Source organism: Lampetra planeri, unplaced genomic scaffold (genome assembly GCF_965212315.1).
Source record: "Lampetra planeri unplaced genomic scaffold, kcLamPlan1.2.h2 scaffold_805, whole genome shotgun sequence".
NCBI lineage: Eukaryota > Metazoa > Chordata > Hyperoartia > Petromyzontiformes > Petromyzontidae > Lampetra > Lampetra planeri.
Window position 1 is genome coordinate 21,649 of NW_027615627.1, and position 15,336 is coordinate 36,984.

Here is a 15,336-nt window from a genome sequence, read left to right on the forward strand (position 1 = left end):
GCCTAGTAACAGCTCTGTGTGTGTGTGTGTGTGTGTGTGTGTGTGTGTGTGTGTGCCTCAGTCATATGTGAGCTGTTTGCTTTGGTCAAAGCTAGTGAATAGCAGCCATTCAGGGCTCCACATAGCCGTTGCTCAATGCATAAACTGCTCTGTTAATGCCTTGTTTCCCCTCCAGACCTGCTGTGTTTGGTCCCATGTGATGCACGTTGCAAACAAGCTGCATAAAGCAAGAATATAAAATTTCAATGCTAAAAGTCTGTGGAATGCTTAAAAAGAAAGTTGCACAAATGCAGAGCTATGGGAATGTGGAACTTTTTTTTCCTTTTCACTTCGTTGCAGCTCTCATCCTGCGAGGGCAGGCAGGGGGTCCACCTACAAGTGTGAAGTACAGTGAATTTTTACCATTCATGGGAATGTTACCAGGTCATTTCTAGGTTTTTTTTTAGTTACAGCAGTCACCAAACTGCCATTCTGCATAAAAGAAATATGTGATACGAGCGTGTCATGCTAATGAGAACAAGCTGTGTAGGTCGACAGTTCACGTACCCCCAGCTGTTTTATCTGTACCAACCACTCCATCGCTCTCCCTCCCACACCTCTGTTACTGAAGCAGGAGATGACTGTTTAGGAGATGACTATCTTCACAGAGAGGAAAAGGAAATGAAAGGAGGGTTTGCTATGCAAATCCTGACCTGCTGAATGTTCCAAACAAATGAAGTACAAAAAGGCCTCAATGTTGCATTTTTCATACATATTTCTTTTTTTGGAATGTTGCACTCAAAGTGTGATGCAGTGTTCTTAGATCACCAACCATCATCATGACAGACAGGTCGGAAACACTCAATACACTTAATAGATATTTTAGCCACAAATGTGTTGCAGTTTGGATGTTTATTTACTAATACAAAATCTCAAGTCAAAGCTTTGTTGTCAATATGTATATACAGGATATACACAATATCAAAATATTGTCCCTTCTGACCCACTGTGTGTAGAAAACATAAATAATACAATAGAATGAAATAAAATAGACAACTATAATCATGAGTATTCAAATATACAGGGCAAATATACTGTATATAAAAAAGATATATACATAAGGCACAGTCAGGTTATATGACATATATGTACATCAGTGCAAATGAATATTCAAACAGCATTTGTACAAACAACATAGAACAGTAGCAGCGAAGGTGGATTTAAGTGGCTGGTGACAAAAAAAATACATGTAAATATTACTGTAAGATAAACTGAATGAACCAAAGAAGAGAATTTTTTTGTTTTTTTTTAAATACAGTGCAAGAACAAAGAGACCCATATGTGTGATTAGTAATTATTTTGGTTAAAGTGAAGGTAACTAAAATTATCACCAGAATGCGAAGAAAGAATGTCTTCCATGCAATGTCAAATGACATCTAGTTAACATATTAGCTGGCGCACATCTCCTCTTCAGTTGAGCAACCTCCTGACCCCACACTTATCTCACCTTCTGCTGTCCACAGCAGCTGGCATCATGCTCCCCCGCAACATGCGAACAGGTGGTTATGACCTGCCCGGGGTGGAGTCTAGTGACGTCCCTCTGATTGGCTACCGGCTGTTACCACCTGATAGCAGCATTCCAAGCAGCCAGTCAGGGAGGGGGACCACCGGCAATGACCTGGAAACGTCTCAGGTGAGTGTGTTTTCCACATTCATCAGTGTAGGAACGTGTGCATGTTCCCATCAGTTTTGTTTGAGTATTAACAACTGCATACTAACCCGCTTAATTGTTCTTTATTGCTTCAACCACAGTTCAGCAGGTTTTCAGCAGCTGAGACAGAACAGTCCTGAGTTTTTTTAATGCTGACTCAATAATGTGACAGCAACAACAAATGTAAATAGATATTTGAACATTAAACATTATTACACTGTTAATTCCTGTGACACCCCTTTTAAGTTACAGTTAACATGAGTTTGCATGAGTAACAGTAAATATACAATATAAATTATCAATTCAACCTGTGCGTGATCATTTTTAGATCCCGTCATTTTGAACATTAAGTTCTGGTTGAAGTGGTGACACCAAATTGTGTTTTTAATTAACAAGAGTCAGACATTCATTTGCATTTTCCATCACTATGTGAGTGAAGTGATGTGATTTTATGTTGCACTAGTCTGACAAGTTTTTTTTTTCTTTGCTGTGACTATTGCCTTCAGCTCTTCGCTTGACGGGTCAGTTTGTGTTTCACCAGTTAAACGTGTGAATCCGCAGCAGAAGAAAAGATTAATTTGCATTAAATGTGAGTTCAGGGATTAGTTTTGCAAATGTAAGCACTCTTGTTAGAGAGTCACCCTTTGGCGGTATAAACACTTGGCAGAAAATCGACGAGATGACAAATTGACGGTCCCTATCTGTGAAGGCCAACTTTCTTCTGATCGGTCAATGCGAGAAGCAGCTTCCTGTACGTTTTGCTGGGAGCACATGACTGTAAAGAGACAAGCTGATGTCAGCTCCTTACGAGAAGAGCAAGAAGTTTTGTGCTTGCAGGGATTTTATACTTCTTCTCTGTCGGAGAAAGAGAAAGCAGTTCATCCATTTTGTTCCTAACACCGCAACCCCCGAAAGGCCTTTTGATCATCGAGCCTCCTCAACCAGCGTCATACCACCACACCAACTACTACGAATCATTATGACAGAAAAGACGCACATCCTCCGTAGTGTCAACAGTGGATTGATTTCTTCTCTCATGCACTTGTGATAACAAACATCACAGTGGCAACATAGTTTATCTGTGAGTCATGTTCAACAACTGAGCCAACAACACCTGACCTGCACATCACGGCTCTCTGGTTTTACTTCACAGCAGACTGCAAGAAACTCTTCCCTGCTTCAGAAAAGAGGAAGTTGCACTGACTCCATTCCTAAATGGGCTGACTTCCTGTGTGCCCACGTCGCAAAATTGACTGCAAAGTGAGAGGGAGAGTGGTCCATCTCTAAACCAAGTTTGGCTGAGAAGGATTAGCAGTTGGAAGTTTGGACTTGCATCATATCTAACTAATCATTTCTAACAGTCGTATCGTCGTATCAAAGTGAGCAGGGAGAAGAGAACAGCCTGGACCTGAACACCACAGTGATTTACTTGAAAGAGCACTGATAACGGGCACCAGGGGATACATAGATGAAAGCCTAAAAAGAGGAGTAGAGAGAAAGATAGGAAGGAAGGGGGGAACACTTAAAAAAAAGCTTTAAAAGATATATTTATGACCCCCTGTTTAGTGTATTTGTTTAAAGCCAGTGTTTTCTGGCACAGCGGAAACACCATTGAATTGTTTGGGGGAAAAGGTGTTTTTTGAGAGCAGGCGGTGAAAACAGAGAGCCGGCTTCCTGCATGGAGCTTTTCTGATAGCATCCATTGGTTGGTGTAGATGTTTGGAAGGAGAGCTTGACGTAGCCTCCATTTGTGATGGAAGGAGAAGGGGAGAAAAATAGCTTCGCAACACGACAGCATGTCCGGCTTCCTGTGTTTGTCTCCACTTATTATGGCCTTCCTGCATGGGGGTGGACATGGGGGAAGTTTGAGGGGAAAAAAAGGTCTGAAGAAAAGATCCCAGTTTACTGGCTATATAAAACAACAGTATGCCTCATTTGGAGAAAAAGCTATACACATTTGTTGAGTCTGTGAGAATAATCACATGGGATGCACAAATAGCTGCAGTCAGAACTCGTGTTTTCAGCACTTTGGCCTATAATCATGATCTGTCTCAGCCAGCCTTCCAGATTCAACCTGGTTACGTTCAAACTCAACAGGTGTTTGAAAAATGTGTGTCTTGGATACATTGCATTAAATTTGAAGTCTTAGCTCCCCTACAGTAAATCCCACAAAGAGTTCTTGTGGCCAAAAGAAGAAGAATTGACATAATGCTACAAATGGCCATTTAAACTGTGTTTTCACCCCCAACAAGACCATACACACTCCAAGTTGTGAAGTGTACACTCCTTAAATAAACACAGCGTGCTTCCTGGTTTCAGTATGTCACAACATTTATGAGATGAGTCATGGTCTCTTATTGCAGCTTCTTAATAAAATTATGAAGACTGTCCGCAATGTACTATATCATATAATTAGAGACTTTTCATGTCATCTCTGCTTTGCTTGCTGTTGTATTAAACCGGATACTCAGTCAAACTGGTTTATCGTCATGGGAAGGTCATCTGCACAGTGTGCAGGAGAGCAGAGAGGAGCTGAAAGAGAGAGGGTATTGTTCTGGAAAGAGCTTCAGGGTCTCCTTTTTGTGTGTGTGTGTGTGTGTGTGTGAGGGGGGGGGTGCATGTGTGTGTGGGTGGGTGTTTCTGTGTGGGTTCAGGTGTGTGTGTGTGTATACACAATGGGTGTGTCCAGGTGATGCAGGCTGCAGGGGGGTGGGACTAAGTTCTACAGTAGCTTCAGGTGTGTCTTTGAGTGAGACACAGGACTCAGAGAGGCAGTAAACAGTTAAGACGTTAAAACATCTAGGTCTACTGACAGAACAGACGGCTAAGAGCGGAAAAAGACAGAAGAAAGAGAGAAGGACAAATGAGAGAAAATAAACATTATGAAAATAGTATTAGTGTTTTCATCCTGAAACTTTCCAGGAAGCTTAGGGTTTGCTGCATGTCTGGGCCCGCTGGAGGAAAGGTAACATATGGGAGCTTGTTTTCATGAGTGCATGTGTGCATGTCTTAATTTCCTGGGAAAGATAGAATCATATGATTTGCATAGAAGTAAGCAGAGATAGCAGGCAGGGAAACTGGTTCTAGTAGGATGTGTTTTGTATGCAAGGAGACGTCTGCTGGGAGCACCGCTTGACCTTCGATCAAGGGAAGTCAAGAAAATGTGACATAGGCTAATAGAGGCTAACAGATGCTTAGTACAACTAATTACAACATGTTTTGACCAGGAGGTGTAACTGTCACACCTGTAGTCAGTTGGAATATGTCTCCTGGCTCATGTTGTGACTTTGAATGAGATGGTGCATGCACAATGAATAAAAATGTAGGTTATGTTCTTCTCTTCAAATCTCTTGTATTCAGTAGGCTTCTGCATGCTGCCCTTGTGTCATGCAGAGCAAAAACTTGACTCATGATGACAAGTATGAATGGGTAAGCTGGTGTTTAGGTTTCAGCGGGATGACTTCACAGCATGTTGTCAGCGATCTTGCTCATGCATTTTTTAAGATGGAAAGTTACAGTTGTAAAACTGACATCTATCTATCTATCTATCTATCTATCTATCTATCTATCTATCTATCTATCTATCTATCTATCTATCTATCTATCTATCTATCTATCTATCTATCTATCTGTCTGTCTGTCTGTCTGTCTGTCTGTCTGTCTATCTATCTATCTATCTATCTATCTATCTATCTATCTATCTATCTATCTATCTATCTATCTATCTATCTATCTATCTATCTATCTATCTATCTATCTATCTATCTATCTATCTATCTATCTATCTATTTGTTTATTTATTGTTAATTTGCCTTTAACTTTGGCTGAGGAGATTAAGTGTGTATCTTTTTTGTGGCTTTGAGTCCCTTGCTGTCTGAAACCTGCCAGCCAAGGTCAGCGTGTGTCCATATGCTGTTTGCTGTTTGAACATTCCAGCACACTGACTGCACTGGGATGTCCTGTCACTGAGACTCCGGCTCATTACACAAAGGAATAAACCGTGAACAATATGTTTAAACCAGTATAAATAGAAGTTTGATTCTGCTCTAATCAGGTCTATGCAACTGATCTGAAGCCGATGGGTTCCATTGATTGTGTAAACCCTTCATTTACTTTACAACCACCTCCGGATTTGTTGTCTCCATCCTTCCAATTGGCTTTTCCACGAAATGCCACAAGTTTTCTTATAGGTTTTTGTATTTGTTGCTAATCTCTCCTTCCCAGGTAGAGTCCTCGCCGATGAAGACTACCTGGTACTGTCCTCTGGATCTGGTAAGATGGCCATGCACAGGATCCAGAGCTCAGACACAGGATTTATGTTATTGACCTTCCTGGAGAAATTGGCTCAAAGACTCCAGTTCCAGTCCAGCAGATCAATAATGATTGTAGGCTGCTGAATGTATTTTAGTGAAGAATTAGATGACTTAACAAAGAAATTGAAGTGATGTCTCTGTTCTGTAGTCCACTGTGGTGGAGGAGGAGGAGGACGGAGTGATCTACACGGTGGTGGTCAAACAACAGCATGGCGTCTCCAACAGCCCGATTGTGAGATGCGCTTCTGTACGAGATCAGAGATAAGGCTCTCTCTCTTATTTGCAAACATTTTCCGTGCTCTTTTTCCCTCTCACCACCCTCCAGGCATCCATCTCTCGCTCCCAGTGTGTGAAAGCAGGAACTGAGGAGAAGCTGGTGCTCCACCTTCTCCACTCCTTTTCACTGGGAGACTCTTCCTTCATCACCATCTTCCTCTCCACCTATCGATCCTTCACCTCCACAGGGAGAGTGCTGGACATCCTTACTGACAGGTGGGGACGACCTCTGACTTTGATGGAATTGCACCTTGACATCAACTGCTCACGTCTTTGTTCACAGGCTGGAGCACCCACCAGGCCACGGCGAGAGGAGCCAGACCAGACAGATGTTCAACAAGTGAGTTTTTGAGTTGCATAGTGAAGATAGTAGTACAGTCGTATACTTTTAAAATATGATTAAATGTCATGAAAAAAATGAGAAGAAAAGATTTCAGCCAGAAGTCCCCTCACATCCCTACTCATCAACACCCCAACAACATCATCATCTTAAGCCAGTGTGGTCACTGCTGATGTAAATGACCTCATGGTGATTACACATCGGGAATAAGTTTAACATAGTCCTCTCTCCCTGCAGAGCAGTGTGTACGGTGTTCAGTACATGGCTGTCAGAGTACCCTGAAGACTTCAGGAGTTTGGGAGAGCCCTCTCGCCTCCTGCGACTGGCTCCCCTCCTCCCGCAAGACTCCCCATCTGCAGCCGACCTCCGTGCGCGCCTTCTCAGGATAGCCGAGGAACTGAGTGAGAAAGCTCTGCTTCCGAATGACCGCAGAGGTTTGTTAACACGTGTTTTCTTGTAGCATGAGTTCTAGTATTGAAGACCTTCACTCTTCGCAGATCAGGCCGAATCACCCAGATCTCCTCCTGACGTAGCCAAGTTTGAGCCCACCAGCATCCTGGGATTCCCGGCAGCAATCATCGCTGAGCAGCTCACCAAGATCGAGACGGTGAGTTTAGTTCTGGACATGAGAGATGTTCACATGAGGCAAAATACTGAACATACTGAAAAAAATGTAGTGTAAAGTGTAGTGTAGTGACATTCTCCCCTGAGCCCTTTTGCAGACTGTCTCAATTCTCTGTGAAACCTGTTCTATCTGCTTGCAACGGAATAACATATAAAGGCAACTTTTTGTTCTAAAGGACTTTATTTTGCCTCTCTACTGGCCACAGGACTTTTCAGTGATCGCGAGGTATAGTAAATATTTTGGATGTCTCTGCTGCTCTCACAGGAGCTGTTTGTTCGTCTGGTCCCATACCACTGCCTCGGCTCGCTGTGGTCTCAGAGGGATAAGAAAGGACGGGAGGGTGTTTGTTGGTCTGTCCGGGCCACCGTACGTCAATTCAACAAGTTGGCCAATGCAGTCCTAGCGTCCTGTCTCTGGCCCACAAAGCTGCGAAGCCAACAGAGAGCTCGACTGCTGGAGAAATGGATCAGTGTGGCAGAGGTCAGCATCTAAGGCTGTAAATACTTTGTTGTCACACTGGAAATGAAAAGTGGGATTCATTGTGAAATCAGTACATCATTTGGGACATCCAAAAGCCTCAACTTTGCATTTTCGTCCTGTAAACCCACAGTAATCCTTCAATTGTAATCCTGTTCTCTGCTCTGACTGCACATATAACACTGCAAAGTCATACACTTCTTTGTCTAGCTGTTCTCATGTCAGCCAACAGCGACCTGACGCTGGATGTATTGGTATTTTCTATCAGAGCAGCAAATAACAGAGCAGCTAGTACTTACATTGTTCTTTTACTGCATTAACTGCATTAGCTTTTGACTGTTTGTGTTTCCTTTTTCTTGTTGTTCTTCTAATGTTTTCATCTATTTTTAACACTGTGTGTTTTAATGTCCTTTCAACTTGTTCTGCTTTTACTTTTGCTTTGAACGCATCCTCTGCCTTTGCCTGTAGGAAGTGTCATTGGACATGAGCTTTGCATGAACACCAGTAATGTGCCGCTTCCAAACAAATGCATGAGCTCGAGGCAGACAGTGAAGGTTTGGATCTGCCAGAAAGAGAAATGTGCACTAACCGAGGTCAACGGCTATTGTGCACAGCTTCTTTTGAAATATTGAAGAGCTTGCTGCAAGTCAAGAACTAGCTCACACAAATACTTATCCTTTATGTGTTTGAGTCACATGGCTCTTCTTATTGCATGCAACCTTTCCTTCTTGGGAAACTATATTTGTCACACACACCGAAATCCTCTTTGACAGAGTGAGTTATCACTAGTTTGCAGTCAAAGTGTCATTTCCCACTCAGGGTGGGTTGGCGGGATAAAACCTCTGCCGTTTACATTATTGATCATGTCAGACCGTCACTGTAACTTAATACCACAGACCCACAGGTGTTCTCCATTACACTGTGTGTGTGTGTGTTTTCAACAGGAGTGTAGAGCTCGTAAGAATTTCTCCTCGCTGTACGCCATCGTTTCCGCCCTACAGAGTAACCCCATCCACCGGCTGAGGAGGACCTGGCAGGACACGGACAGGTCAGCAAAATGTATCTGTTGGTTTTTCCTTTTTTTCTGTGGTGACAGCGCCCTCTGCTGTCACTCATGGTAATTACAAGATAATGGTGTAGCAGGTTTTTCCCCAAACCCTGCAGCAAACATAGAAGAAACAGAGGTAGTATAATCATCTGCTGTTCGCATATTTTCAACATTTCTGAACTTTGTCAAGCCTTCGAGCTATTAACGTGTATAAATAGTCAATAGTTAATAGTTTGCTTCATAATCAAATATATGTTTTACACTTATACACTTATTATATATATCTGCATATTATACCGTATTAATCTATAAATAAAATTAAAATATCCTGAGAATAGTTGCATCATGTTCATTTGACATCTGAGTGATGAAACAAAACTATTCAAACGACTTTTTTCTGGGAGGAGAAGACCAATATTTCAAATGTGATTCCACTTGTACAAAACATCTTCATTTTTTTTCATTAACCCAACTAACAATGAAATATTAATTCATATAATGTACTATGTTTTTCTACTGACAGGGAGGCAATGAGGAGATATGAGGAGCTGTCAGAGATCTTCTCAGATAAGGACAACTACTCACAGAGCAGAGAACTTCTCAAGGAGGTGAGTTTCTGTGAGGACTAAATACGCTATGATACTACAAACATAACATACTGCACTTTCAAACATGACCTGGGTTAAAAGCAGAACTTCAAGCAGTGATATCTGGGACATTATACTGTTTTAAAAAAGAGCAAGCTCCAGGAGAAACCTGTTATTTGTTACACAAAGAAGCTGCTCCCATTCTCTGCGTTGTGGCATTCGTGTTGTGGATTTCAAGATTGTCTTCCTTTCCCACACTAGTTTTGTGTGTATTTTTAGATATTTTACTGCTCATGTTTTACTAAATCACTTGTCTTTGGCGGTTGTAAGTAACACAAGCCCTATTTACGCCTCTGCTTTGAACTGATGAAGACCTACAGGCCTACACTATTGTGAGGACTTTATTTTCTGCTCACGAATTGCCTTTTGGTCGAACTATTCAATCACAGCCTACGCTGTAAGCCTACGCTGTTGGCAGTAGGTCAATGCCATAGGTACGCTGTCGATTTGACGCAGAAGCATAAGCATTCTGAGGGTTAGAATGAAGGCTTTGATGATGTTATGTTGGTGCCACTCAAGGTCAGCATGCTCTCAATCTTACAACAGTAGAATATTGGTGGTTGCTCTTCAGGAAATGTTGCTGTCTGGTCTTCACAAGGAGGGTGTGTAAGTCATGTCTGTGAGGTGTGTGTTGATGCAGGGACACGCTCCTCTCCAAGCCCTTCATATGTATGAGGGAGAGCCGCAGCTTTCGAAGTCCCTTAAATTCAATGTCATCCCCTTTGTCTCCTGCAATAACCCATGTGACTTTAGCATCCCAAAATTTACAACAGCAGTGTGACATGTTTATTAATGTGTCACCGCTGAATCATATGTGTTCAATCTCTATCCGCATCAGTGGTTGCCAAGGCTTTATCTCAGGATTTATGACAGTATGCTTTAAAAAAGAAAAAGCAGTTTAATCTGGATGAGCAGAAGTGCCCTTATTCTGTCAACACTTCCCTCTGTGTTCCACATCCGTCTGAAGACGTACATTATATTTAGCTCAAGCTGTGCCTCATTGTTGAAAATACTGTAATAAACCTCAGCATGCGTATGAATACTAGCTGTATGAGCTCTACAATTATCGCTGCCACTGTCTTTTTTTACCCGGTGAGGTCCAGTGTTAGCGCTAAGAACGCATGCCTACCATGACATACGAAAAAAACATGTTATATTAGGGAGTTTTCATAGGATAGCAGCACGTTCAATGCAGGCCAAGTAGGAACAGGTCAACCCCCAGTTCACCGGCCACCCTCGGTAACACCCCCGGATAGCACATCAAACCACCCCACACAAGTATCGCAGCACACCAACGTGGCCATTAACATGTGAGTGCAAAAGGCAATAAAGCAAACACACAGCTTTATGCAAACATGCACACTGGAGTTCACCTCAAATCAGTAGGCATGATTACACACTATCATGGGGTACCCACAGAGCATATGAAACAGGGAGGACAGGGATACAACGCTGACCATTTAAATGTGAAATAAAACAAGCACGTAACTGGCCGGTTACTCAAGAACCTCCCCCGGGGTCTAGGCTGATGACACTGGTCCGACTCGGCCTGTCTGCAGCGGGAGGCTGTGGTGGAATGTCACTCCAGCTTCATTCGCTGCTTCATTCGCATCTTTTACTTTTTAACATTTATTCACCTTCTGTAATTGCTCCGCTTGTCAGCGACTGATGACAACGAGCAGAGAGGACGCATGATGGAACAATTCATGCTGATTAGAATCAGTGAATAAAAGTTAATCATGTTACATTCACTCAGTCATATGCGGGATTGACAGCGTCCTAACATATCGAGCCACCAGCAACGTGTCATTGACAGGCTGTCTAGTTGTCATTGATAAGACAGATATTTCCAGTCTGAATGTCATTTGTCATAGAAAGATTGGACTGAATCATGGTACAATTAATGTAGAGACAGCTGAGACAGCTGAGACACTTTGGCCAGTTCTCACAACTACTGCCAACGAGTGAATTGATTGAAAGCTGCAGACTCAGACTGTTTTCATAGTCATTAAAGAACCCCTCATTTTTGTCTTGCAGGAGGGCACGTCGAAGTATGCCAACCTTGACAACAGGCTCAACAACAAACATCCCAACAGGGTGAGTAAAGTGGAAATTTGTCTGATGTCTTTGTATCTTTGCATTAAAAAAATCAGAGACTATAGAGAATATATTGTTCAACATTCATATGATATAAACATCTGAAATACTACGGATGTGCTCAGATATACTGACTACAAATTAATATGACAGTTTAATGTTTGTTGGAGCGTCTGATCATTTAGAGAGAGATTTACCTCAGTGACCTCAGAATTCATCTCTGAGGCAAAAAAAAACAGCAAGTAATTTTCACCAGTTTTACAGCTCACATTTGGTGTGAATACCAATCATTTCAGCCTCAAGGGTCGTTCACTCTCACAGGCCTTTTTGGAAGACCTTGAGGATGATGTAAGACCTTGCAAATGTACCATAAGTGTCATAAAAGTTAGAGGGCGAAAAATACGATCTGTGTTGATCTCGTATTTCAGGACTTACAGAGGCGAGGACGTTTACATTTTGGGGTGACAAGAATCCGTTTTTTCACTTTGACGCCCTCAGACATCACTTTGCATTATCGGGATTTAACTTGTAAAAAGAACGTGTCTTTACACGAAATGCTTTTCTTGTCTCCTCTGTTGATGCTGTGGTTGTTTGATGGAGGGTTGTAAAGGCCCAGCTTGTGACGGCGACACAGAACAGAGAGCTGTCGTCTGCGTGTCCCTTTGCGAGGAGCTGAATCACGAGCCATCGTTTGAAAAATAGCTGCAGGCGACTGCTCAGAAATGCCTTGCTGTGCGGGCTCTTTACGATGAAAGTAGAAATCTCAAGGGAACTGATGAAAAACTCTCTCCCTCTCTTTTGACCCAGTCAAGCGCCCAGGGCACCGTGCCGTACCTCGGCATCTTCCTCACAGACCTCACCATGCTGGACACAGCAGTCAAAGACAGGCTGGATGTGAGTTCACGTCACATTTATCAGAGGAAATCCAGTCTCAACAGCTGCAGATTGCACCATTTTATTTTACAATTCTCCAAACTGACATAACACATCCTGTCTGTCCCTTGGCAGAACGGCTACATCAAATTTGACAAAAGGAGAAGGGTGAGTGCTGCAACGAGCATCACACTCAGATACAACCTGACAGCTGATTTCACCGCTTTATATTGAAAGTTTAGTCCCAGTGGCCGTTAGCGCAGGATTCAATGCTTTTTATAGGAGAGAAGGGGGCGAAGAGGAGATGGTGACACACAGTGCTACCAGACACCTAAACACCTGTAGAGGGCACCACTATGTATATTTAGACCTATGGTCGTGTGAGAGTTAAGTTACTCTTTGTCAGCAGAATCATGTTTTGTGGTAAAAGACACAAAATTGTCATTGTTTGATACCAATTCAAAGAGTTATGATGTCAAGCTCAATTTTGTCCCACAGGACCATATTTAAGAAAAATTCAGAGATGGTCACCATTTGGTTTTGTCTCCATCCAAATACTGTCAGTCGTGAATTTTCGTATAAACAAATATTATAGGTTTTCCGATGTGCTAAATCCAAACAAACAGAAATTGATTTTAAAAAATTATATCAAAAATAAAAAATGGCAGTTGCACTAACTTTGACTATATTCCATCAATGTTTGGATCCTGTTTGGTTGGAAAGGATAAAAAAAACCCTACAAAATGGCACTTTAGTCAAGTTTATATGACAATTCCAGGATAAAGCATTTTTAAGATGCAGTATTTACAAACCGACTGCTGGCCTTGGGATGATATCAAATTTACAGTAGTACAAAGTACAGTAATGTGTGTATGAGTAAAAGGTGCAACTCTCTGATACCTGACTGACTCTGGGAAGAGAAAAGAAATGGAGGGATTATCTTTTTTTCCCTTCAAGACCATGTTTGAGTCAGCAGAGGTTACATAACACCTGAGGGAGGAGGTGATAAGAGCTTCACTGTGAGGTGCTTCCACTGGATATGCTGGAAAGAAATGAAGTGTGATCACAACACAAGTGCTCTTTTTTTGTTCTGAACCTTCATGTAGTTCTTTGTTAACAGGAATTTGAGGTTTTAGCTCAAATCCGACTCCTGCAGTCTTCCTGCAAAAATTGTGTTTTTGTCGCCAATGAGGCCTTCGTGCGGTGGTATTGCGATGTACCGACGCTAACAGAGGAGGAAAGGTAAATATTTGAAGGTCTGGTTTTATTCTTGGAACACATGGATCTGGTGTGCGTATGTTGTATATAATGAGAATTTTGTCCATCTCAGTTACAGACTGTCCATTGAAATCGAAGCGCCCAGTGACCTGAGCAGCCGTGGGCTCACACCAACAGTCATTATCACACAGTGCCCAGAGTAAGAAATGGGGCGTTGAATGAAAATCACGTCTGATGCGCCCCTGAATGTGTATTGTCATATGTTGGCAGCTTGAGTACGTCTCGGAGCAGCCTGGCCGGTGACAGTGACAGCCTCTTTGACTTCCCCTCCCCCGTCAACAACCTGCTCTCCAAACTAACAAAGGTAAAAAAAACACATTGCTTATTAGAAAAACAATCCCATCGTCCATCAGCACAACGTCTATTGTTCTCATCGCAGCATATGAGATCTCCATCTGTGTCCTGTCTGGATGTGGACACGTCCCCTCCGACCAACGACTCCACACCCGCTATGCTGACTCCCTCTAGTCCCACAAAGTCCCACGCAGATCAGCCTCCTGCGGCACCAACCCCGCCAATAGCACCCCGGGTTCTGGGCCCGACATGCGCATCATCAGGATACGAATGGACCTGCAAGATGGAAACCTGTACCGAAGCATTCTGGTACTTATCCAAAGTCTTTTATCTGCTGAGATATTCTGGGTCGTATTAGCAGCAACAGGCAGCACTTTCCTTGTATCCCATAATGATAGTGATCAGGGCCAGGTCGTCAGGCAACAGTCGTACCAGGATATCATTAGTGCAAATCAAGCTGCCAGTGTTCTCTTCCTCCTTTCAGGTTACGAGCAATGACAAGACCCCGACTGTGGTGGGCTCCGCCTTAGAAAAACACAATCAGGACCCCAAACAGGCCTCCGATATGAGCTGATCCAACTTCTGCCTGAAGGAAAAGGTAAAGATGTGCTGCTTTGACTGACAACTGGAAAAATAAAGCGTAGATTTCTTGACATTGTAAAATACAAAACATACACTGGGGCCTTCTTGAACAAACACAGCTGTTGCAGCTGGCGATATATTACAATCCTGGTGGTATTGTATGTTACCGGCTGTTCCCTTCACCCGTCCTGTTCATCAGCTGTTCTCCTGATCCAGCCCCTCCCTCCTGTCCCTTTAATGACTCAAGACGACTCAAGGAAATGCGAACGGGGAAGCACGTCCGTCTGTGTCGTGCACTGATAGGATCCATCACCTATTGACTCCTGAGCTGAATTCTTCTTCTCTTCCCACAGAACTGCTCATCCCTGCCACAGGTAACGTCTTCTACGCCATGACATCATCTAGTGTCGACTTCCTTTTGAGAAGGAAAGGCGGGAACACTCCTCTTGGCTCACAGCCAATCAGCACAGAGACCAGCGCCACGTTTCCTCGTATCAAGGCCAAGGGGAGGCGACTCGTCAGGACTCTGTTTTGACTTTGGAACTTTAACAACCCACAGTAACACATTTTTTCTCCGTCCTGACATGTCAGCAGGACGAGTGCTCACCAACAGTACCTGTGGCCTTTCCTTTGTGCAGAACGGGAAAAAACAATGCAACCTTTTCTCTTCTTCAACCAAAGTCTCCTTGTGATTCTCTGTAGTTTGTTCCAGACCTCCTGCTGCCCGGCTGCATAGACCAGGGGCCTGTTCCAGAGTGCAGTTTAATTGTTTGTTAACCCTGAAATGAGGAAAACT

At 42.9% G+C, this 15,336-nt stretch overlaps 1 protein-coding gene across 1 annotated transcript; it reads left to right on the plus strand.

Moving 5' to 3' along the window:
* The first annotated feature begins 1,513 nt into the window (after nucleotides 1–1,513).
* On the plus strand, nucleotides 1,514–15,075 carry LOC144741998 (ral guanine nucleotide dissociation stimulator-like 2). Its single transcript, XM_078624492.1, is given in 21 exon segments — nucleotides 1,514–1,672; nucleotides 5,915–5,962; nucleotides 6,152–6,235; nucleotides 6,329–6,495; nucleotides 6,563–6,619; nucleotides 6,857–7,053; nucleotides 7,117–7,226; nucleotides 7,509–7,724; nucleotides 8,666–8,769; nucleotides 9,293–9,377; nucleotides 11,454–11,513; nucleotides 12,321–12,407; nucleotides 12,522–12,554; nucleotides 13,507–13,628; nucleotides 13,717–13,803; nucleotides 13,875–13,968; nucleotides 14,044–14,146; nucleotides 14,149–14,267; nucleotides 14,443–14,518; nucleotides 14,521–14,556; nucleotides 14,894–15,075. Coding segments are annotated over 21 exon segments (2,226 nt in total).
* The last annotated feature ends 261 nt before the right edge of the window (nucleotides 15,076–15,336 follow it).